Below are 24,496 nucleotides of genomic sequence, written 5' to 3'. Positions count from 1 at the left end.
TCCGTCTTTTCCCGGAGCCGAAACCCGTGGTTGGTGAAGATCTTGACACTCCCCGCATTCCCCTCCAGAGCATTAACCGCCATTTTCCTCACTCCCATCCTTGGAATCGCCCAAAGCGTCAACACACTCTTGAAAGCATCCGACATAATGCCTTTCCCATGGTGACTCGGCGCCAGGTAATACCCTACCGTCCAAAGGTCCGGGTTGTTCGGGTCACGCTTCGGTTTGTCGCCAACATCCGCGGGTACCCTCCCACTGGGCTTGAGCTCGAACGGCTGGCAGGAAAGGGAGAATCGAATGCTGCCAATAAAAACGTCTGTCCCGTCCTTTTGAACTTCTCGTAAATAGGTCACCGGGCATTCGTCGACAATTCGCAGTTCGGGGTCGTTTCGCGCCTCCTCCAGTTCTCCGAGTACTTTTTCTGCCGCTGGAATGGCCTGGTCAAGCCACCAGTCCGCAGCCTCTGCTCCAGAGTTTCAGTAAAGGAGACCATCAGACAGTCCAAGTAAGCACCAAGAGTATATGGGTAGGGCGGGCTGATCAACCATGGATAGACCCGCTCGTCGTTCATGTATTCCATCATGGCCGGTCTGTCTGTTTGCCGCGGAGGAGTAACGATAATATCATCGTGCGCCAGAAGCGAGAGAAAAGGCTCTCCAGTAGCAGAGTTGAGCTGGAGTGGTCCTAACTGGTGGTTCATTGTGTGGTTTCAAGCAAGTCTGCAACCGTGTGAATCTAGACACTCGGGACCGAATATATATGAATAACCCAAAGTTCCGAGAAACCTTCATTGACTCATTTGGTTGACGCCAAGTTGACGCATAAAATCTCCTAGTCACGTATAGTTACGGCGTAGGTGAACAATGCTAATCTTTTAACCTGGCCCAGGAAATTTGAAGAATGTGGAATGTTTGATTGAAGCTCTTCAGGTATTTGGTGGGGAATACCAAGGAGGAAAGATACCAAGAAGGAAGTGAGGCTGGGAATGGGAGAGTATCGGCACGGCCGGCTTCCACAAATGGCGATTCGCTTGCCTAAAAGAGTAGAGTATCTGATGACTGTCCAAGATATCATCCAAGCTGATTCTAAGTATATGGTACATGTAGATTAATCTTCCTTTACAGCTTTCCGCCGCCCATAACCCTAACCGTCCCATCCGGCCCGCCAACGCCATATAACAACTCCAAGGGATGAAACTTGAGAGAGCTCAGTCTTGGTATAAACGGCGACGGGAATGTCCTTGATGGCGGGAAGCCGAGTCCACTAGACACGCTTGTAGTGCTCGCAGAGACAAAATCCATGTCCAAGGACTGTACTGTGACGCGCTGACTCCTCCAACTTCGAGCATTAATCGCACTGGAACTGTGCACAAGGTCAAAAATCAAGGAGGAATCGGGCGACATGACATACGCAGCAAAAACCCCAGCTGTCGGATGGACATCGAATGCGGCAATTCCATCGTGGTGCACGTCCCAACTTGCCAATGAATTGACATTGAGGGCAGCGATGTGTTCTGGCTTGCCACGATAATCCCAGAGTTTCACCTTTCCATCCAGGCTGCCACGAATCAGAAATGAACACGACAAGGGCTCCACGACGAACCTTGCCGTGACAAATTGCGACTGCATCGTTGGGTGCAACCTGACATTTTGCACCCAAGACTCGTGGCCAAGGAAATGCGCGACAACCGCATTTTCCTCTTCTAACCGTCGGTCAAACAGCTTCACTTCGCCGTTGCCAAAACTGGCCACAAAAGTCTGTGATGAGGCGCCCGCATCTGAGACGAGTCCGGTAACCGGACTCTCCGAGTTTGTCTCGAGATCCTGAAGCAAACATCAGCGGGCGATACTCGGAGGCGAACAGAGAAGCAGCCAACGAACAAGTATAGGCGTTTCCGTTTGAGCATCCCACACCTTAACGATGCGTGAGTCGCCGCCAACAAGCAGAAGCCCTGTGGACTGCTTCCAGTCCATCACGACGCCAGCACCACCCGAGTTGATGTTGACAATCTCGGTCAAGCCTCGGAACGCGCTAACCATCTGGATAGGCCCCTGGTCAACAGAGGGGTCGTAATTCCTGTAAAGCCGAACGATGCCATCCGCTAGATCGAATGAGATTTCAGTCCGGAAAGAGCAGATGGGCTTACAGGCGCCTGTTAGAATGATACCACCTACATCTTGGTTGATGATTTCTAGAGAGGTAACACTCGTCCCAGCGGTGTTCCCGTTATGGAACCAGCTCAATCGCCGCTTTTGCGACCAATCCCAAACACTATCAAAGTGTCAAGGACCGAACGACAGTAATGCACATTGCTAACCTGACGATGTCAGCTTCGTTGGCGATGAACAGGTGTTTGTCGAAGGAGTGGAAAGCCATCGTCAAAGGGTAACCATGAACTTGTAGGGTCGCAACTGGCCGATCCCATGAACGCATTTCTGCCCAAATGTCAGGTTGCTCTTGCAAAATCTTTGGACAAACGACACACCGAAATTTTCGACCTGTTTCGCGGTCTCCTCAAGCACTTTCTCGTTGCGCTGTTGCCGCCAGATCTGGTAGTTATATTGGATGCTGCCTGGCTCATCCGCTTCAGCTTGCTGACAAAGCTGATTGATATCATAAATTCTAATCGTCAAGAATGAAGACTCACCCGCATTTGTGGCTCTGTGAAGTATTCGCAACACCAATCGAAGAACGTGCTTCTCAACGGTAGCACATCCGCCATCCCGATACCAGTTCCAAGGCCCAAGATGACGCTTCCATTTGAATCCATTGACGACATACTGCTGCTTGGGCTGGCTGATGGTCCACCCCGATGATGGCTTCTTCGTCCACCGAGTCCAGCCAGCCTCCTTGCGCGTAGTCGTTCCATGTCCTCTGCGGTAAGAGCCTCAATTACATTTGAAGCTAAAAAGTCTACAGGAGCTGCCGCTTGCGGTTGAGGGTGGTAAGTTGCGTCGCGTTTCGGGGTATAGTGTAAATGGTGACTCTCCTCGTCAATCAGTGCATCTGGTGTATATGGTGAAGCGTATCTTGCGAGGTTCAGATGAGGGGACGGTGGCCGAGATGCAGTGGGTTTATTGAAGTCTTGTCGAGCTACCGGCTCTGAAATAGATGCATGGTGGGGATGATGAGCTTGATGATGGCCTTCCTCCGTTGCTGTGGGGAACGCAATACCATTTGCAAAGGATTTGATGACGTTGGCAAATGACGAAGTTCGTCGAATGGTGTTTGATACCCCATGAGAGATGGTGCTGGTCATCGTCTCCGTTCGCGAGAGGGCTGGCCGCACTACAGGAGAGGGAGCCGCTGCAGTCGGTGCAAAAGAAGGCGAAAGAGAGACGAAAGATGCTTGTGATCCAACTCGCGTACGAGAAGAGGTGGTACTGGTTGCATTATCTGGAGTGAGGGGCCGATCCAGCAGGGAAGAGGAAGAAAGACGAGCGAAGGGCGACTCAATCAGAAGAGCCATAATGTAGTCAAGCACCGTTTGCGCGTTGGTAGCCACTTCCGGGTAAGGGTCGACAGACAGATCGAGCAATGTGATGAACATGGTGAAGAATGAGGAAAGATAGACCCGTTGAGCCTGACTTTCTTCGGCAGGGAAGCTATCCAGCCATTCTGCGATAGCCTGGTCGGTGATGCTTATGTCATCGTCATCCACATGCCCATCCCTCCACCTCCTGTCTTCTTCCCAATATAGCCAAGCACACACCACGAAATGCCCGCGATACTCTTTGACGAGACAACTCAGCAAGACCACCATTTCCTTTCGACACATGGGACTAGCGTCATCCCGAATCGCGAGCATGGCCCCAGTGACGATAGAAACCTCAAGTTTGAAGTGGTCCGTTCGGGATTCGAGGGCTACTGCACCACTGCCCCCACCACCTGTTTTCTTCTTCGAAGCTAACGCCCCCGTTGCACCCATGAATGTCCCTAACGCGTACAATGCAGCGCAACGAACTTCCACCGAGTCGTCTGACAAGAGTTGGACGAATCGTTCGTGGGCGCCGTTATCCACTCCAAATTTCTTGTTTTCATCATGGCCATCCCACATTTGGGCTATACACAAGGCGGTCCACTGTCGCAAAAGATAGTCCGGGTCGTCTAATTTCTCGTAACAGTGCTCAAACACGCGCGCGTGAAAGCAAGCTTCCTGGCCCGGCGGGTAGTCGCGAGAAGCTGACGCTAGAATAAAAGCACACATGGCCTTGTGCTCTGACGAGTTGGGCAATGCCGTCTGGTCGTCACGTGCCCCTAAAATCGACGCAAAATAGCGATAACCGTTATTATTGATCAGATCCGTTTGCACAGAAGGATCCACAGCAAGGATTCGCGCCCATATGAATATAAGCACAGGTCGGAGGTCAGGGCCGGCGGCTTGGAGAAGCTTGCTGATGTATGGGAAAATGCCGATCGAAAGTACTAAATTCACAGCCCATGGACCCAGATCGACGAACTGCGATAGCAGAATAAGGGCACGTAGTCGATGTGGTTGACATAACAGCACTTGAAGTACGATAGGAAGCTGATCTGGAGGTTTACGAGGGACAAGGTGTGATTCTTTGACGGGCTCGGTTTCCGACAAGGCGTTAAGACTGTCTCCCGACCCATGGAATTGCTCGCTCGATGCGGGAAGTGACATTGGACCTCGTTTCGTCAAAGCGGCACCGCCACGAGAAATCCACACCTCAAATGCAGTCAACTGGTCTGCGAAAAAGCGGCTAGGAACATAGTTGTAGCCCGCCCTCGCAGGATGGCCTTGACCAATCCGCCCCGGACGCAATGTGGTGCCTGGATCAACAGGACCTGAGTCAGCTGGTGTAGAAATTAAATTGGGTAGTTGACGAAGACAGGCGTCGACCGCCAAGTCCCAGGTTGCCCACAAAGGATGCGTGTTGGTTGGAGGAAGTGGGGGATGAGTGTGAGGTGTACAGTGGTAGTTTTTCATGATACGCTCGGCAAGCAGGAAATTGCGGAACAAGGAGGCGATTAAGAGGTCGCAGCGGTATAATCGCGTAAAGACATCTCGTGAGAACGTCGTCCAGGCAATGGTGTCAGTAATCGCTGTGAAAATCCAATTAAGCTCGCCCAGCGGCGTCTTGCGGTCCTTCAGGTCTCCTGGGAGATGCATAACCATGTCTGCGGTGATGTTGTTCGGTAGTTGGTGGTGCATGATATAGTATCGAAGAGCAATGTCGATGGGTGAGGTTAGACAAGAAGTGAAGAGATCGGCAGGAAGTTCAGGAGAAGTCGGCAGTTGTTCGTGGGCCGCACAAGCAGCGAGTTGAAGGGAAGCCATAAAAGGCTGTGAGCCGTGCATAGGACCACCATGGCGCATATTATCGTCCATATCGCGTTTCTCTGCAAGGATATTGAAGTTACTAAGCAGATGACCAGCGCCCGAACAGTCCCAAATGTAAATGGTAGGCGAACGAAGCCACTCCTGGATTTCTGACAACGAAACGGGGATATATTGAGTGTAGCCCCGGTTGAAACACCACAATTCTCCGCTTTCTGTCGGCTTTGGTACTCCATGACCGTTGTAATGGAACAAGACCGCATCGTCTTTGGCGTTCTTCCTCAGTGTTTGGCAGGCACGCCAAAGGTCGTCGTATGAAGGGTCTTGGATGGGCTTATACATGATTTTGAGGCTTAAACCCTCGAACTGAAGTTTGAGGTTTGTCGCGATGGCTTCCATTGCCTTCTGAGAAGGCATCGTGTGAGGGTCAACCCAGGCCTCAAGCACTGCGCAAGGATTTGTTTTGACCGTGTCTGGGGGATCCACGTCGATGTTGAGACACAGAACCAGAGCGGCATTAGCAGTTTTTAGCTTTGTCGATGAGCCCCGCCATGGAATCGGTTTGGTTGACCAGGATGGTGGTGGAGTTGGGTTGCCGCAACTAGTATGGCGCTTTGTCGACCAATAAGGAGCCTGCGGCGAAGATGTTTCTGATTCATGGGGGTTTTCGTCGGAAAAGTGGGTCCCGTTCATGAGAAGGCCATTGCGTGCGTCGTATTCAGGCTCATCATCCCCTTCCTCTTCTCGCTCACTCGAATCATCTCGAAAGTCCTCATGTGTACTCCCTAGACCCAAAAAATTAGATAAAGAAGCCAACCAGTCGGTATGATTGCGCACCAGCAATGAAAGTTGGCCGTTTCCTCTGCGACATGAGGTACACGCTCAACAGCAAGCAGGTTTACGTCATCATGCCTTCGAAAATTGACAGTTGTCGTCTTGAACAACTCTTGCGCTCAACCACCACTGGTGAAATCTCGGGACGGGTTTTACACGACCAGAGAGTCATAAAACTTAGTGCAACGTTGCTTATGATGATTTCGACGAACTTATTGGCATGTCCGAAGTACGACCGCCTTCGGTTGCATGACATCGTGAGCCTTCTTACCAGACTTTCTGTCTTTCTACTTGTTCAAGTCGCGCTAATCTCGTGTTTCTACCCAAATCTTGACCCCTTAAGCCTTTTCTGTGAGCAGAATGGGCCGAAATTTGTCAAACGTCCGAGGCTCCGAAGCTTCCCCGGGCATGGTGATGGATTTCTGCCTACTTAAGACGAGCAACAACTCGATACGAATGCCCCCAGTCGACCCTCATGGCTGCTCCGCTCGTGACCAAGCTCCCACCTAACTTCCTATGGGGCTTCGCAACGGCCAGCTTTCAAATTGAAGGCTCGACAAACGTCGACGGTCGAGGACCTTCCATATGGGACGGATTCTCGCGTATTCCCGGTAAAACACTCGACGGAAAGAACGGAGATGTGGCTACCAACTCGTATAAGCTCTGGCAGACCGACATTGCTCTCTTAAAACAATACGGCGTCAACACATACCGATTTTCCCTTTCGTGGTCGCGTATCATACCCCTCGGTGGTCGGAAGGATCCCGTCAATCCTAAAGGCATCGAATTCTACTCGAACTTCATCGACGCGCTTCTCGCCAACAACATCGTTCCGTTTGTGGTGTGTGCTGTTGTTCCACTCTAGTTACTCGTCCTAAACCTTCACAGACCTTGTACCACTGGGATCTTCCTCAAGCTTTGCATGATCGCTATGGAGGCTGGCTTAACAAGGACGAGATCGTCCAGGATTATGCGAACTATGCCAAAGTGCGTGTGTTTCTCGATCGTCAGCTGTTCTTTCCAACGCGTTCTAGGTATGCTTCGAGGCATTTGGCGACCGTGTAAAGCATTGGTTTGCTATTTGTGCCATTGTCTAAATACTTCAAGTCTGACTATTTTGAAAGGTTGACCATCAATGAACCTTGGTGTGTGGCCATTCTAGGCTACGGTCGCGGAGTCTTCGCCCCCGGCCGATCGAGTGACCGTACCCGGTCCCCCGAAGGCGACTCTTCGACGGAGCCGTGGATGTGGGTCTCCTGAGATTCGTCGTTGAGTTGCTCTTATGCTACTTTTAGTGTTGGCCGCAACATCATCCTCGCTCACGCCCACGCAACAAAAGTATATCGCGAGCAATACAAAACAATCCAAGGGGGGCAAATAGGCATCACCTTAAATGGCGATTGGCAAATGCCCTACGACGATACTCCTGAGAGTAAGTAATGCCGTTTTCCGGCTTCTTGACTAACGCGTTTCTTTCTTGCCAGATGTGGAAGGCGCCCAAACAGCCCTTGATTTCGCTATCGGTACGTATAGATCAACCACCACACACGCGTTTCTTTATTCTCCGATGTTTCTACAGGCTGGTATGCGGTACGTCAACGTCAGGTTTCGTTACCCACGGATTCTGTCGCTCATCACCCAAAATTATCTCTAGGACCCCATCTACCTTGGACGATACCCTGCCTCAATGCAGCGAATCCTGGGAGCGCGATTGGCGCCGTTCACGCCGGAAGAATGGAAACTCGTCCATGGCTCGTCGGACTTTTATGGGATGAATACCTATACCACGAATCTTTGCCGTTAGCTCACTCCTTCCGTTATGGATGTGTCAAAACTAATCACGGGTTTTCTTAGGTGCGGGTGGAGACGATGAATTCCAGGGCTTGGTGGACTACACATTTACACGACCAGACGGAACTCAACTTGGAACTCAAGGTGCGTGCCCTGTGCCTTCCTTTGGACTCGGCTTGTTGACACAGCGACAGCACATTGTGCCTGGCTTCAGGACTGTACGTCTGTCTCCAAATCACTGGTCACATTGTCTGAATATATTGCCAGACCCTGAAGGATTCCGTTCTGTGAGCACTGCTTTCAGCCTACAAAAGTAACTCTGACAAGCGTTTTTCCGCATCAAGCTCTTGAACTATCTCTGGAAGGTGCGATTGTAACTCGGAACATTGTTTTTCCCCGCATTCTGACGCGTCTCAGAGATACCGCAAGCCTATCTAGTGAGTTTTTCTTATCCCGGCTCCAAACCATGTTTTACCGACCCGCTAGTGTCACCGAGAATGGATTTGCCGTCATGAACGAGAGTTCCAAGCCCCGCGATGTCGCAGTAAACGACACCGATCGCGTTAACTACTATCGCGGGGTCACTGCTTGCATGCAGGCTGCAATCAACGAAGATGGAGTGGATGTGCGTGCGTATTTAGCATGGAGCTTATTGGACAACTTTGAATGGTGCGTGTTTTTGTCCGTCCATTGACACAAACCGAAGGCTATTAAAAAAGGGCGGACGGTTACACAACTCGATTTGGGGTAACTTACATTGACTACGGAACCCAAGAACGCCTACCTAAGGCCTCTGCGTCGTTTGTGTCGAAGTGGTTTAGCGAACGGGTTCCCCCACCCGCGCCACTCAAACATCTGTCATCGTCTGGGAGCACCACTCTCAGCACGACCACCATCTCCTCCAAAGTGCCCAGTGTTGCTGGTGCTTCCGCCGTTTCTCTCAACCACCCGAATATCCTGCAGCAGCTCAAGGCCTGGGTCGCCAAGTACATCGTCGCCCTGCTGTCGCTTGTCAAGTTGAAACGGAGATGAAAGGACTTGATGATCTCCATATTGGCTGGCTCGTTGGCCACCTTGTAGTTGTTGTACATCACCCACCCTCTTGTATAGTAACATACTCGCAGTTGTGCACTCGCATTCCTCTTTGCTACATTAATTTCATGAATTTCACGAATCGTCGTCGTTCAATTGGTTTCGGGAACGTGACCCAGGGACCAACACAAGCGCTTCGGCAGTTCGGGACGCATCGGAGAATTATCGAGATCCCCCAGACACTATCTATGCTCCCACCGAGGTAGAAGTCTCATTTGAACCTTCAACATCTTCTGCCTGCCCGTCTCACGCTTAAATCCCTTCAGCCTGACAAGTCAGAGTCGTGGTGCAAAAACAGTCCCAAGGTCACTCTTCGGGCGATTTCCGGCCACTGCAACCGGCCACATTGAATGATTTAACAAAAGCTTCCGCTCTCCAACCCTTTCAATGCATCTGGACGCTAGTCAGCATTCTGCTCGCCACTGTCCCCTTATGGTATCTTACTTGGTGCATCAGTTCGGAGATTTGGACCCAGCGGTACCGAGCCTCGTTTGTTGTTTATTCCTGGATTTCGCCGAGGCCATTCAAAGGCCATGTCCATCGCTGCTGCCAAGTAAAGAGACGGACTACACACGCGAAGCTCAACAAGAATAGCTCGAAAGAAGCGGAACGGAGCCCGAACGTCTGGGGCGGTCGCACGCAAGAGACTCGGATGCAACGCTCCACAACACGCCGGTGAATTGAGAAAACGCCATCTAAACTCGCACGCGACTTGGTGAATTCAAGGATTTCGTGTTGTGGACAAATCACAAGGGAGGGTTGTCGCGGCCACTGAAGCAGAGACTGTATAGGATGCTCGATGTTCGTTCGGGAGAAGGTTGTTTCATTTGTTCCGGTCGGGGTTGAGTGCAACGCTGAGTGGGGTCATGGTGGTCAAGTGATGATATAGATGTTGATGTCGAGGACAGTCTCCTAATAAGTCTCCGAGTAGGAAGTCAACGCCTGAAGGTCGACACCTCAACAGCTGAAATCTATTCTAACACCGGATTCTTCCTTGAATGAAGCGCAACACTACTCGTGGCCCAGCACTCGCTGAAGAAAATCATCCAGGCCCGAGACTCTTAGAGAGAAATCACACTTGGAAGCAGAGATCGAAGTACAGTATCATTTGGTTCGAGTGTGTTTGGTATTCTTCGAGACCTCGACAGCTTCGAGTCTCGAAGTGATTAGGATACATAAGTACTAGATGTCAGTTCAACCGGAAAAACAGTAGGCCAGGACGAAGCACAGTCCAGTTAATAGCATTGTGCTCTGAAGGACAAAATTTACAGCAGTATGGAAAGAAAGTAGGCCATCCGAAAGGTAAATAATGTCGGCACTCGCAAATAACCCACAGTAACTAGGAGAAAAACAGGATGCTCCCCACCAGGATCGAACTGGTGACCTTCGGATTACAGGATCCAGTTAAATCCCTCAAGAGATATGAGACCGACGTCTTGACCAACTAGACCAGGGAAGCTTAGCTCAACTTTGTCTTGCGACACTAACACAACACGTCATGCCATTGGAGCCTTGTAGGCTTTCTCAGTAGGCCCAGCCATTGAAAGCTTTGTCTCTTTCACAGCAGATCCGGTAGCTTTCTCGAGGCGAAGCGTTATTCCCGTGTAACAAGAACAACCAGCAGAAGGTATATCTCTATTGAAGTGTTGCAATCAGATGGAATCATTTTCTCAACAAGAAGTGTGACTATCATGATGTCACAGTTGATCCTTTGAACCACGATCGACAGAACATTGCTCTTCCGCTATCTGCTCAGCAGTTCCATCATCTCATCATACAACTGACTCTTGTGGTCGCGCCACGCGCCATGTATTCAAGGATAGCCACAGAGATCACACGCCTCACGCTCAGCACGTTGAAGGCACAAGCGACAATGGCTCAGATTAGCTTCCAATTCAGCTTAAAGCGTTGAGCTCTCTCGACACGCATTCATACCTTTTCTAGAGGCATTACCCAGTTGGAGGTTAGACTCTTGCATCTCATTTGATAATCTGTGCAGCTCAGCAATATTCCACAGAGGAACTTCGCGTTCATAACACTGGCAATGATGGTTAGTCCCAGAAGCACTCCTGTGAGCTCAAGGCACGTTATCTACCGAAATTTTCTTGTTTAGTCTAACTACATGAGAACAGTGGTCCGACTCTCACCGAGTCACTCTCCGCAACAAGATCCAACGTAGTTTTCACCATAAACTCGTCTATCGACACTGCACTGGCAACCCCCAGCTTCTTGTTCACTGCATCAAGTAGTGCCCCGTCTGTTGCAACGAGCTCGCGCAGCTCACTTGCTAAGTGAGTCGAGAACCCGCCACCGATTCAAAGCTCACTGAAGCGTCCCAGTCATTCATTTCCAGTAATTCCGATAGCTGCTGCTGTTGGCGGAGTTATTGCCATTCTCGTGCTATCTTTCTTCCTATTCCGTCGGAGAAGACGAAGGCAGAGTCGGCTGCCCCGAAGCTTAGCCCGACTAGAAGGCAGTCCGCTCGAAATAGAGCTCGAAGGGAGAACTACCGTTGACCCAATCGCCGGCCCACGCACGTTTAGCAGTCTCACCTTCTCTGCTCCATACACCCTCCCGACCTCACCCGCGGAAAACTCCTCGGCCCCTCCTAGTACGATCTCAGTCGGGCAATATCGTGTGTCTCCTGTGGGACGAAGATGATGGAAAGCGATACGTATGGATACGACTCAGACTCTGTTTGAGTGGGAAATATCAGCATCATTTGGATGAATAAATGAGGCGATGATGGCTTCACGGGCTTTCACGCGTTGACACGGTTCATTGACTCTGCACTGCAACGAAGATCGACAACCGTCATGTTCTTCATGATCTGCAGGTGGCGTCCGCATTGGCGAGGGAGTTATCAGCGAGTTATTTCGCTCGACCCATTCGCAACCAAGTTCTTAAGGTCTGCTCACAGCTCGCCGTTGTTGTTAAGTGATGACTTCCTCTGCCCTTTCGTCTCTTCCGACCCTCTCGGAATCAGCTTCACCATCTAGCACGGCTTCAGCTACTAGCTCAGTCCTGCCAGTGTTATCGCAGCATAATCCGGTTACCTCGAGCTCAGGCTCATCAAAAGGTGGCGGAACAGCACCTATTGAGACTACTCTGCCAGGCAATCCCATGCAAACCAATACATCTTCCAATGCGCTCCCGCTATTGACGTTGTTTGCTCCCTCAATTATTGAATCCAACTAATTAGCATCCAGTTCTATTGCTGTTGAGACGACAACCGTATTCTCGCAAGTCCCACCGACCGGCACTTCCGTCTTCCGATCCCAACCAAACCTCTCCGCGGGACAACCTGTGTTACCGGAGACTTCGGGTGCGAGTCCCTCCGGTATTGCCGCTAATACTAGTGGATCAAGGCATGTGATGATGAATCCGACTCCTGAATACGTGTAACACATATTCCAGAGTGAAAACGACGGTCCTGGTCGGTGCTGCGGTCGGAGGGGTCGTCATCATCCTCTTGGTCATTCTTTGCTATATCGTCGTTCAGCGACAGCGCCTTCGCCGACGCGCTACTTGGCGAATGGGTGAAGAGTTCTAGGGTCAATGCTCCTAATCGTCCTGTTGACGCGGCTTTTAAATTGTGGTGACACCATTTTCCGGCGTCGTACAACCTCCAGACGAGAGCTGGATGATGATAGTCGAGCTGCCATGTCCTGGTCAGTGGCCAACAGTACAAAACAGAACTGGACTTGGAGGAGATTGGAGACTTGAGTCTTGGAGTGATGATCCACGGAATATTGCTGTATTTTAGCACCTCCTGGTGGAAAAATAGTGGGAGAATACAGGAGCCAGAGAGTATCCCACTATATTTGTAGGATGGAGAAAGTTCTTGCAAATTGAAAGATTTGTTGATTGAATCAGTGATGACATCATGATTTGTACATGGTACTGTCCCGGCCCGATGCCTCAATGGCAACTTCTACCTCCGACGAACCAACAGTCCAGGCATCGTCAGAGGTCGATGAGCCGCTCCTGGACGTAAACCTCCTCAAGGAAATCGGACAGAAAGCTCTGGTGGATGCACTCAATTCTGTTCGTGGGCACAAAGTCTTTCGTAGCTGGCTAACAAAGCGCAGGTGAACGGAGCCAAAACTCTCGTCCTGGATGCATCGCTTGCTGGGCCATTGGGTCTGGTGATTGAGGTGGCACTTCTCAAGGTAAAACCTCCACTTCCTTCGTCCAAAACGAATCATTGTCGCAGCATCATGGCGTCGACAAGATGTTTTGGCTCGAGGCGGGGCCATTGTCGTCAACCACCACCAACATCGTATATCTATGCCGGCCGAGGATCAAGTATGTGAAGATAATAGCTGGTGCGCTTTCTGGTCTATTCATTCCCCAAGCTAATGGCAAAACAGAGCAAATCAAAACACACGCGCGTGAAGGCCAAAAACACACATATACCCTGCTCCTTGTCCCTCGGGAATCTACGCTCGTCTCTCGAATATTGGAGGAGGAGGGTGTTCTGGGCGATGTGCATATTGTGCCATATGGACTGCAGTTCATTCCAATTGCTCCAGATGTCGTGTCGCTGGAGCATGACACGGCGTTCAAGGAGATTTGGGTGGTATGTCTCCCTGAAAAATAACTACACTGTCAATATTGAACGGTCTCATAGGACGGAGATGAGACTGTCGTATATGATTCTGCCCAGGCTCTGTTAACGTTGGAAAAGTTATACGGGCTATTCCCAAGGATCGTTGGCAAAGGGGACCAAGCAGCAGTGCGTTGACTATTCCTTCCAAGCGATACAATCTAAATCATGCATCCAGCGTCTGGCAACACTTCTAACACGACCTTTGACCACCACAGACTCTTCTACACCCGACACCCTCCAATCCGAATCAGACAAGATCGATTCTCTAATCATAATCGACCGCAGAGTCGACATGGTGACACCATTGCTCACTCAATTGACCTACGAAGGTCTCGTCGACGAACTCATTGGAATAAAGAACTGTAAACCTTCGCCTTCTCCATCATCGAGACCTAATCGCGGAAATAGCCCACGTCGAGCTGCCTATATCCCTTTTAACGCCACCGCAACCGGGAGCAGCTCCGACCACAACCACCGGGACATCGCTCAAGAAAGTGGAGGCCAAGAAGAAACACCATCTGACGACTGCTACCGACCCGCTCTTGTCTGAGCTACGCGACCTCAACTTTTCTTCGGTCGGGAAACGTTTGAACAAGGTTGCAAGGCGATTGGAAGAAGACTACAAAGGGCGGCATCAGGCTAAGACAGTTGCTCAACTCAAAGATTTCGTTGGGAAACTCGGTGGCCTGCAGAGCGAGCATCAAGCTCTACGTTTACGTTTGTGCTGTTCATTCAGAGGCATAAAGAGCCTGACACATCATAGACACCGGGCTTTCGGAGCTTCTCGTCCCACTGACCAGGACCGAAATCTTCAACAAAACGCTTGAAATACAACAGAGTATACTGCCTTAGTACCAATTAAGTGTAAAATTCTGACCGTCAATAGATCTACTTGCGTCGTATGAAGTCAACAGTCAGGTCGCTGCGATTGAAGATCTGCTCGCACAAGGTGCAGACATGCAGACAGTATTGAGGCTACTCTGTCTTGCGAGCCTCACAGCAGGCGGCGTAAAATCCAAGGCACTGGAGAACCTCAAGCGCGAAATACTCCAGGTCTGCTGTTCTTCTTCCATAAAATGCTCTTCTCTAATATGGTTTTCCAGGCCTACGGGTACAACTTCCTTCCCCTTCTCCTGTCTCTCTCGTCATCGCCATTAAACCTCCTCATACCAAACCCGTTAGCTGCCAACAGCCCACTGAACTCATCGAAGTACCCGTTCGCAGGCTTGCGAAAATCGCTTCGGCTGTTGATCGACGACACACCAGAAGCATTGGACGAGGTCGAAAATGATATCAGTTTCGTCTATTCTGGTTATGCACCCATCAGTGTGCGACTTGTTCAATGTGTGGCACAGAAGGGTGGCGTGTTAAGCAACCCAGCGGAGAAGGAGAAGAGCGAAGGCAGCAAGGGACAAACGCCCGTCAAAGTCCAGGCGCATCCCATTGCTGGATGGCGTGGGTTTGAAGATATATTGGCGACTATTCCAGGCGAAACAGTCGATATCGTACAAGGCGGCAAGGGTGGGCCAAACTCAGTGACCGCATCAATGACATCTCTCTGTGCGAATTTTCTATAGGCGCCTTCTGGAGGCTGACTTTTCTTCAGTGCGTCCACTACAAAAACCAACGACGACAGTCGTGTTTTTCCTTGGCGGATGCACTTATACCGAGATTGCGGCATTGCGGTGGGTGGGAAGGCAGAACCGGGGTGAGTTTGTGATTTGAGTGGCAAGATAACAGCTAAACTCTTGCAGGACGACGATTCTTGGTCGCGACTACTGGGATTGTCAATGGAAACAACTTGTTTGAGAGCATAGCGGGCTCTCCCAGGAGTAGTAGCTCTAAGGACGCGTCTATTTGATTTTGTGCGAATCATAAGCGGCTCATCCAATAACGCGACCAAGACTTGGTGAAAAGGAACAATTCTACGCCGGAACGCGATGGCAACGAATAGTCGGTTGACAGTCCAAAGTACGATGACGCTTGGACGCGTTTCCGCAATCCTTTTACATAAAATTCGAAGCTGTCAACGGAGAGGTATAAAGGCTAAGGTGTCCTGTTTGTCCGCTTTCACCCTCTTTTCCTTCTGTCATCTTTCCCCGCCATATTCGAGACTTGTTAGTTGGAGCGTGAGTCGTGTATCCCACTCACTATGCTCAGCTGAACACCGGACCTCGACAGTTATACTGTAGCAAGGGTTCAGATGGTCACGACATCGAAGACATCTCCCCCCCTCAGCCAACAAGACGCAGACTTCGGCCAAGAAAAGTGCGCACCATTCATCGAGTTTCATTCGACTGACGTTGACGATACAATGAACAGAACGGACCAACTTGAGCAAGAAGCGCCGCAAGCTCAATTCATATCAGCTTTTTGTGGTTCGTGGCTGATCCAGATGTTATACGTTGTTTCTGAAAAGCCAGTCCGATAGAAGGTCAAGATGTCTGAGTTGAAGGAGGAGGAACCCGATGGTAAAGAACGGTGAGCTTTGCGTTATTGCTGTTGTGTTGTTTGCTGAGTTTCGTATAACAGCAAGAAGCGCGTCGACCAGCTGTGGAAAGCAGAGAAAGAGAAGAACGGCTCGTCGCCCTGAGTTTTTTTTTTCCCCGTCTTTTGTTGTTGCTCTGACTAGTGCTGTTATCGTATACTCTCTTCCTTGTTCCTGCTAATGAATCGTATTTGCCAGTTTACTTCAGTTTCAAAACGATTTTAGTAAAGTTTTCAACGTAGAAAGACAGTAATGACGACGTTGAATTCTCTTCCGATAAAGAAGAAGAAGCGAATCGAGTCAAGGAGGGGCGACCCGGAAAGCCGGAACGGTCACCCGTGTCACTCTTGTCACAGCGTCTCGCGGTTGCGGCCACTTCAAACGAAGTGCTCTTATCGTTTCAATCGGCTTTCGATCTCGGGCATGCCTGTGCCTTTCAACTCCCATCTTCCCGCCTGCCCACTTTGCTGAACATCCTCTTTTTGCACTGCACTGGGTTTGCCCCTTCACGCAACTACCTAGTCCATTTATCGTGACCTCTGACATTGAGCCATGTTCGATTTGAACGATGCTCAAAGCGACTTTGACCCCTTCTCTGACTTTCCCGCGACTCCAGGCCTCCTTGCGATGTCGTCTTCCCCTACGCCGATGGAGGAAGTGATGACCACTGAGGAGTCGGCTTCCATCCTATTGTCTTCAACAGACAAATTCGCGAGCCTGAGCTCACCATGGAAGGGCAAAGGCGTTTCACGGCCGATGGACATTCCTTCTGCGCTGCAAACGGATCTCCATGATGTATTTGATGTTGCGGAGGCCTCAACAAGCCATAGCGACCGGGAATATTTCCCATTAGCCTCCCCCTCATCGTTTTCAACCTCACATTCACCCGATGATCCTATACTAGGGTCGAGCTGGAGGGCTCAGGACGCCATTCCTTCAGGTTCATTGCCCAATCCTAGGGATGTCTTTGACATGGGCCAACCAGCCGCTACCCATATCTTCTCTTCCTTTTCGTCACATTTCTCCTCCCCTGGTCTCGAAGAATTCCACGAGCAGAGCTCTACCTCGATGGAACTTGACGATGACCCAACACAACCGTCGGGAAGCAAAGGGAAAGGCAAGGAGAAAGAGCTTCCACCCACTCTTCCTCCTTTGAACTTTACCTCGACGCAACTCAGTTATGAGCAGCCAGAGTCTTCTGGCGATACGGGGTCGCTCCCTGTTGATAGTTCTACTTCACTCTTACCCATTGACCCCATTCCAGTTCCTCCGGCTCCCATTGCCAACACCCCGACCACAGTTGCTCGTCCATTATTCCGACGTCGGTCTCTCCCTAGCCTCGCTGCCGGCAACTCAACGGTCAAGTCCACCAAGACATCCCGAACAAGAAGCACTTTGGCGCGCAAACTGCTTTTCAGGAAATATGATGGCGATGCATGCCCGACCCCACCTTCGTCGCCTACCGAAGGACTTTCAGTCGATTTAGGTGCTGGAAATTGTTTTGCGCCTTGGAGAAATGATTCGGTGTTGCGGTTGGAATACGATGAGGTCATACTCAATCGTCGGCATCAGTCCTTCCCTTTCCCGGTTTCCCCGCTCGACCTCATTCCGGGTGTCGCGACCGATGCTTTCACGCCAATACCCTTTGAGGTTGTGAACTACTTCGATGATGTCTTGCCAAGGGAGCTCCGGGTACAAGTTTTGCTTTCACTAATTGCCATACACGAAATGGACCTAGCACGCGCTATCCGGGATGATCAATGGACTGCTGTTAAAGCATCTTCGTCTAGAAACAAGTGGGTCGGACGCGACAAAGCCCTTCGTGACCTCGTTCGATTCAGCCGGGTATGTGAACTTGTTCTCGATATGTCGCTCCAATAACATTTTGCAGGTCTCCAAAAGCTGGCGATCACTTGTATTTGACGGTCAAATTTGGCGCAACTTCGATCTGCACGCGTTTCCCATTCTACCTAGCTCGCTTCTCCTCCAAATTGCTCAGTCTGCGGGGAGCTTTATCCGCCAGGTCAACCTTGCCGGTCATGTCTCGCTTAGTTCGGGCACCCTTATCGAGGTCACAGACAATCTCTCCTCGCTTTCTGTCCGTTCTGGCTCTTTGCCGTTCACTTTCATCACCGGACTGAACTTGCTGGGCTGTTCATCTATAACCACGCGTTCATTACACCACCTTCTCATCCAATCGCGGTCTCTGGAGAGACTTTGCCTGAAGGGCCTTTCGGCGGTGACGAACACGACATGCGAGATCATCGGAATTTACTGTCCGAAGTTGACCACGCTGGATCTCGGGCGGTGTATGAATATTGACGCGAGTGGTATTCGCAACCTTGCTGCTACTTTTGTTCTGCGTGGAGAGTATATGGCGGTAAAAGAACTTCGTCTTTCTGGGCTCAAACATGTGGATGACAGTTCTATGGCGACTCTCGGGCGGGCAGCACCGTTTCTTGAAGTGCTTGATCTGAGTTATAGTCGCGGATTGCACAACACTGCAATCGAGGCTTTGGTGGCGTGTCGCGATGAAGACAAGGAGGATTTGGCGCACGGAATCAAGATCGTGACTCTCAATGCTCGAGAGGTTGGCAGAACCACCGACGAAGCTACTCATTTCCGTCGACGCGTCACGAGACTTCGTCATTTGATCTTATCGTCGTGCATCCTCCTCACCGATGTAGTGTGCTCTCATCTTGCATTTGCCGTCCCCAAATTGGAGTTTTTAGAGCTGGCGGGAATTGGCAGCAGCATTGAAGACGACGGGTTGATCAGACTTTTGAACACGACTCCGTTGTTGAGGAGATTGGACCTGGAAGACGCGTCATCAATCACTGATGCGGTCCTGACTGCGCTTACACCACCGTTGGACGAAGAAGAGGAGGGGGAAGGCGATGTTGTCCTATCGCCTTTGGAACATCTCGTTGTTTCTGGCGCCATGGAACTCACTGACGATGCTTTCCTTTCCCTGATCCGTGGCTGCAAGCGACTTCGTGTCCTCGAAGCCGACAATACCCACATGGGGCCCATTGTCATGAAGACTTTTGTCCGGACGATTCGTCAGCGCGAACTGAGCAACGCCAAACTAGTTGCCGTGGATTGCCGTGGATTTGGGGAGCCTTTACTGAGGGAACTCTCCCCTGCGACGCGACCCAGATTGGGCTGGGTATCATATGGTGCCAAGGAATTGGGTTACCTTGATGCTAGGGACGGGCAAACAGAGGACATCAAGGCCGGCCACGGGCAGGATGAGCTGGACGAGAAGCGGGTGGTGGTCAAGACTTTCTATGGCTGGCAGACGGTGAATGCCGTCCAAGCTTCGAGAGAGAAGCGGCGGAAATCGCGAACGAGAAGGACGGCACACGAGAGTTTTGACGGAGACGAGGAAGAAGTCGGCCCCAGTCGCGTGGTTGGCACGCGTTGGTGGTCGCCTGGAGGGAGGAGGTCGCCAGCTGCTGCTGAGAATGGGGAGGGGTGTGTGATTATGTAAGAATTTTCGAGAAGAACAGAAACTGACTGTATTTTTACTTATTGGCTTACCTCTGACGATCTACGTGTCTGTAATGTGTATGGGTACTTTTTGTAGAATTTTTTATGACCAGACTGCGTTACGAACTGTTTCACTTTGCTGCGGAACGCGAACTTGGGTCAGACGGAGTCAAGTCTCTAGCATTGCAGCTGAAAAAAAAATCAGTGAACTTCACTTTCGGCCGGGCATCTCGAACGCCAAAATGAACGCCGGATTGAGCCAGCAATGCCCTCATACATCCGAGATAAGGCGAATCAGCACGATCACGCGTGCTTGGTCAGCAACACTTGTGAGTCAACCAAAGCCTATAAATATCGTCCGGCGTTTTCCCAGAGTCGCATCGGCCTTCCGTCTACCACCACACATGTCTGTCGAACCAAGCACTCCAGCGCTCGTCGAGTACAAAGGCAACTGCCACTGCGGGGCATTCAAATTCTCGTTCAAGGCTCCCGAGATCACCAAAGCTACAGAATGCGATTGTAGCATTTGTTCCAAGGTCGTCTTTGTCCTCGCAATAATGTTTCTATGCTAAGATGCAACGCAGAAAAGCTATCTCTGGTATCGTCTCGGCCAAGAAACACTGTTTGTTATCGAAAAGGGCGACGAGAACACAACACTCGCGAGCTACGAATTCGCTGATAAGAGGATTGCGCATAAGGTGGGTTTGAAATGCATATGCTTTCAAGCTTCTGAGAGCTGCTAGTTCTGTCCTACATGCGGCACAGCGGTCTTGGCCCGTCTCTCTGCTGCAAACGGCAACGGTGTCCTCGTCAATGTCGGTCATTTCATGGCCATGTTGCACGTTCGCATGATCTGACAACATTTCCCCAAGCTTCGAGCTATTCAGAACCTCGATCTCTGGTCTCTCCAGCCGAGCGACTCATTCAAAGGCTCCGAACTAGGCACCGCATACCAACCCCCACCGCCAGTCAGTCCTGCGAACCCAGTTTCCGAAGATAGAGCCCTCTACCACGGCAACTGTCATTGCGGCTCCGTTGCATATGTGCTGGCCCACCCAGCCAAGGTCACTGCCGCCCGCACATGCAACTGCAGCATCTGCGCCCGGGTCAGTGTGGTGGTCGAAGAATAGCCAAGTTTTACTCACCAGTCCGCCAGAACGGCGCGGTGTGGATTTACCCGCAGACAGACGACATCACCTTCCGTGGCGCCGACGAGTTTATCACTGAATACGCTTTTGGGAAACGTGGGGTATTCCATGGGTAACCTTTCGCATCTCATGCTCACCCGTGGCTAAACTGGAACAGATTTTGCAAAGTCTGTGGGGTCCCTATTTACGCCCGCTTCGTTGGACTGGATGCCAAAGGCCTCGATCGAGGTTTCCATCGGGCACTCAATCTGCGCAATGTGAGCAATGAGGAGCTCAATTTGAAGGACTTGGAGTATGACTTGTTTGATGGCCGTGCGTTGTTATCGCCTCTATATGAGGTGCCTGCGTAAAATCTAAAGAAACAATTTCAAAAGCCAATTTGTAGTCAAGAATACTGGCGGGGAAAGTACAGCGTGTATGTTGATTTCGGAGCACTACAATAAGTATCAGTGCAAAATGTCATTGCTTTCGCTCGTCCTTCCAATAGGCCCACTGCCTAATGTCATCATCAACCGAATATGGAGCTGCGAAGTATTCTTTCGTGCGATACGGCCGACGGTGACGATTAAAGATGTAGCAGTTACCCTCTTGTGCTACGGGCCCAATTTCGATGTATCGGAGATGAGGTGCACATTGTTCGTGATAGTTGAGCAGTCTGTGATAACCCACGGCGTCAGCATAACTGCCGGGCTGAAAGGTGAGGATTAACGCCTCTAGTTGTGTGGCTTGTTTCATCGCCGACTTTAAGCTCGCGTTGTGATTTACAACCTGCTTGATCTACATGCAAAATAAGAGTCAGCATTGCGAGAGTTGCCCAATGGGAGATCTTACGCTACAACGGAGTTGTCGGATGACAAGGACCCTCAGATGGGGCAACTCTTCGGCAACATAACGGACAACCACGTCGACGATGAAAAATTCACGATGGTAGACTAGTTCAAGCCGCGTCAATTGGTTAGTTGCGTCACGCTGGCCAAAGCGTCTCATGTCCTTGAGAATACCCCATGTTGAAGGATGGCATGTAATTTCTCCGACATGGAGTTTCATTTGCTCCAAGCTTGATGACCGGGCTGCAAGCGAGATGTTGCTAGACACGATTTCAAGTCGGCGTAGCCTGGGAAAGGTGCACTCTCCAACGTCTTGGTACACAGAAATGGATTCAAGCCGACTTTGGCGCTGTAAGAAAGTTTGGAAAGCATTGTGGTGTGCTTCATGGATGTCGAAAAACGTGTCTCGGAAATGTGTGAGTTGGAAGTTGCATCCAGAAAGAGTTTTCCAAAATATGCATGCGCTCTCGATATTCACTGGGAAACAACATAAGCAATGAGATTGACTCATACAACCAGTCTGAAGTTCACCTATAGGACAAAAACGCATGTCCTGTCGACGAAGCTCGAGGCATTGGAGGTTGATACATAAACAAAGCACGGAGGCAAGCTCTCTCGCATCGTCCGGTTCAAAATCGTCTGGAAGGTTGAGTACGACAGAACGAACATGTACCGGTAGCTTGGAGTTTTCGCCTAGCGCCTTGATCCACAAACGAAGACACAGCATACCGCGATGGGGTGTGATCCACTGCGTGCCAAGTTGTTGCTTTGCACTGCGGCGTTGCCAGTTCTCAACGGGAATGGGTGTTATCGTTAGAGCAGAATACAGGTACCGGTTCGCTTCGAGATAAACACTACGTGATACGCCACAAAGGACGAGGAGAGTTTCCGTGGGAAGGTGTGAAGCGATTAAGCCATAGATTTCGTTGGGAACTTGAACGGGACTGCTGGTGGCAACAGAGTAGCGCTGTTGAAAGGTGCGCAGTCTGGAAAAGATCCAATGCAACATTGACTCGTAATTGTCGATGGTCAAGAGCAAGTGGGATTGTTTAAGGAGTTGTCGAGGGGTTCTTTGATGCTCACGTGATCTTGCGGGCCAGTTGATTTCGAGCGACGTATTCACGTATAGGCTACTGAGGCATCGTACCTCGCTGGTGGTAGGCTTGAAAGACACTGTTGATTGAAAGACCACTCTCGGGCGTATCCGAGACCTGAATTTGCATCAGCATCGGCATATCTTGGTTTCTTGAAGTAAAGATGTTGCGATAGATACCGACGCGCAAATGGGTAAGTTGCAAAAAACAAGAGGATCCAGATGTTTGCGTTCGCTAGACTGTTTGGGCAAAGAAACGGATGGCGGCTGACATCACCGAAAATGCGTCATAGATCGACTTCCCGGGCGCAGTTGCCGTCGTCAAGAGGGGGGAAAGGGTGGTGTGCGTGTGCCTGCTCATAGAAGGGGTTGCAAAAAAGGCAGTAGATTGCCAGCAAGGCCTTGAGGACGTAGAAATCTGAGAGTAAGAAAAAAAAGCTGGGCGTGACGCATTGATTTGTTGTTTGTTTTGCACTGCTCAACGCAGCGAACCTCTTCTTGTAACACCCATGCCTCCGCGCGGAAAACTCGGCTGGCTTCGACCTTACTCCCATCCTCACTCACTACTTCTTCCTGCTCACCAGCATACTATCCATAGTGCGTCCCTATCCGCTTGGCGGACCATAACTCAAACAGACCCAGGTTGCATGGTTCATTGCGTTCATTTCCCAAGCTGTAGCAACAGCCCAATGTGAGTGTGAAGTCCTGACTCACTCTAATGCTGAGTTTTTCCAGTCGGGCATGGTTCTGTCGGCGTATTATGGTTCGCCATCTTCCTTCAAGCCTTCCTCATTCTTGGCGTCTTCTGGACGCTCGCAACTGACTCCATTGCGATGCATCGTTTCCAAATATCAACCTTTGGCGCTGTAGCAATTGTCTTCTCCGTAGAGGGTGTTAACGCCGGTATCTTCTCTGGCCGGGGCTCCCTCGATGCGATGGCCGCTGGTTGGCTCATTCTCGCCATGGTCAACATCGTCTGGGTACTCTACTTCACATCTGAAGAGGATTCATTGGCGCTTCACATATTCAACCTGCTCGGCACTGGTGGCTTAACGCCGCCGTCGAGGAGAAGACGGACAAGGGCAGCGTCGACACACGACATGGGCGGCAATGGCTATGCAGGCAATTATGGAACAGGCGGTGGAATTGGCTCTGACATGGGCTATGACTCCAAGATGGGCGGTATGGGTGGTGGGATCGGGAGCGGAATTGGTGGCGGGAGCCAAACGATGGGCGTGCGAAGCCAAAATAGTTTCGGAGGAGCAAGCGAAGGTGGTGGAATGGGCAATAGAAGCCTGGGCACTGGTACTGGTGGAGGTGGCAGCCTGAGCAATCTCCCTGTTGGTGGTGGTGGACCCGGTTCGATAGGAGGGGGCGACAATGGGCCGAGTTCACCATTGATGTCTGGGTCAACCACGACACCCGTGGGACCCACACAGGGAGCTGACGCTGGTGGAAACGACTACCTCTACAAAGCCAAGGCTCTGTACTCATGCAAGTATCCTCAATTGCTGGCGTTACTACTTTACTTACCCATCAACGCCAGATACCGCTGCTGCTGACGACCCGAATGAAGTTTCCTTTACGAAGGGTGAAATACTTGACATTCTTGATAAGCAGGGAAAATGGTGGCAGGCAAAGAAAGCAGACGGCTCGGTTGGAAGTGCGTTTTTTTTTTCTAACCTTCTTGTCCATTCACTCACAAAATTTCAGTTGCTCCTTCGAACTACCTACAGCTTATTTAGCCGCGGACTTCGTCAACATTCAATGCCCGCAAGATCCCGAGTGTACTGGTAGAGCCCTATTTACGACCCCGC

The 24,496-nt window shown here is 50.7% G+C and overlaps 6 protein-coding genes across 6 annotated transcripts; 4 read left to right on the top strand and 2 right to left on the bottom strand.

The window, feature by feature from the left end:
• Positions 1-709: 709 nt before the first annotated feature.
• Positions 710-6,173, bottom strand: MIND_00540500 (Mip1; the record flags this gene model as incomplete). Its single annotated transcript, XM_037362188.1, has 12 exons — positions 710-719; positions 769-831; positions 880-1,034; positions 1,149-1,362; positions 1,411-1,557; positions 1,603-1,823; positions 1,881-2,101; positions 2,147-2,271; positions 2,318-2,435; positions 2,486-2,594; positions 2,648-6,087; positions 6,140-6,173. The coding sequence occupies 12 exons, from the start codon at positions 6,171-6,173 to the stop codon at positions 710-712; spliced, it is 4,857 nt and encodes a 1,618-aa protein (XP_037222480.1).
• Positions 6,174-6,544: 371 nt separating this feature from the next.
• On the top strand, positions 6,545-8,959 carry MIND_00540400 (Glycoside hydrolase family 1 protein; the record flags this gene model as incomplete). The annotated part of the gene is made up of 16 exons (XM_037362187.1): positions 6,545-6,547; positions 6,603-6,977; positions 7,025-7,123; positions 7,171-7,208; positions 7,261-7,383; positions 7,432-7,568; positions 7,621-7,659; positions 7,716-7,726; positions 7,791-7,935; positions 7,991-8,071; positions 8,122-8,145; positions 8,195-8,214; positions 8,272-8,292; positions 8,345-8,364; positions 8,414-8,596; positions 8,647-8,959. The coding sequence occupies 16 exons, from the start codon at positions 6,545-6,547 to the stop codon at positions 8,957-8,959; spliced, it is 1,632 nt and encodes a 543-aa protein (XP_037222479.1).
• Positions 8,960-12,943: 3,984 nt separating this feature from the next.
• On the top strand, positions 12,944-15,492 carry MIND_00540300 (uncharacterized protein; the record flags this gene model as incomplete). Its single annotated transcript, XM_037362186.1, has 12 exons — positions 12,944-13,066; positions 13,111-13,191; positions 13,236-13,347; positions 13,393-13,601; positions 13,653-13,757; positions 13,807-13,993; positions 14,040-14,348; positions 14,395-14,469; positions 14,518-14,684; positions 14,735-15,191; positions 15,238-15,339; positions 15,386-15,492. The coding sequence occupies 12 exons, from the start codon at positions 12,944-12,946 to the stop codon at positions 15,490-15,492; spliced, it is 2,034 nt and encodes a 677-aa protein (XP_037222478.1).
• Positions 15,493-16,671: 1,179 nt separating this feature from the next.
• MIND_00540200 (uncharacterized protein) lies at positions 16,672-21,109 on the top strand (the record flags this gene model as incomplete). The annotated part of the gene is made up of 8 exons (XM_037362185.1): positions 16,672-17,964; positions 18,011-19,596; positions 19,985-20,147; positions 20,196-20,309; positions 20,355-20,426; positions 20,484-20,717; positions 20,768-20,871; positions 20,917-21,109. 8 exons carry the CDS (start codon positions 16,672-16,674, stop codon positions 21,107-21,109), a joined length of 3,759 nt encoding a protein of 1,252 aa, XP_037222477.1.
• Positions 21,110-21,218: 109 nt separating this feature from the next.
• MIND_00540100 (uncharacterized protein) lies at positions 21,219-22,595 on the bottom strand (the record flags this gene model as incomplete). The annotated part of the gene is made up of 3 exons (XM_037362184.1): positions 21,219-21,536; positions 21,591-22,063; positions 22,118-22,595. The coding sequence occupies 3 exons, from the start codon at positions 22,593-22,595 to the stop codon at positions 21,219-21,221; spliced, it is 1,269 nt and encodes a 422-aa protein (XP_037222476.1).
• A 593-nt stretch (positions 22,596-23,188) lies between these two features.
• MIND_00540000 (Osmosensor protein) lies at positions 23,189-24,424 on the top strand (the record flags this gene model as incomplete). The annotated part of the gene is made up of 6 exons (XM_037362183.1): positions 23,189-23,276; positions 23,322-23,370; positions 23,415-23,428; positions 23,463-24,103; positions 24,156-24,342; positions 24,393-24,424. 6 exons carry the CDS (start codon positions 23,189-23,191, stop codon positions 24,422-24,424), a joined length of 1,011 nt encoding a protein of 336 aa, XP_037222475.1.
• Between the last annotated feature and the right edge of the window lie 72 nt (positions 24,425-24,496).

Source organism: Mycena indigotica (genome assembly GCF_014461135.1).
Source record: "Mycena indigotica strain 171206Taipei chromosome Unknown Mind.scaff0004, whole genome shotgun sequence".
Classification (NCBI taxonomy): Eukaryota; Fungi; Basidiomycota; class Agaricomycetes; order Agaricales; family Mycenaceae; genus Mycena; species Mycena indigotica.
Note: the sequence above shows the minus strand (reverse complement) of the source record. Positions and strands in the feature narration are given on the sequence as shown.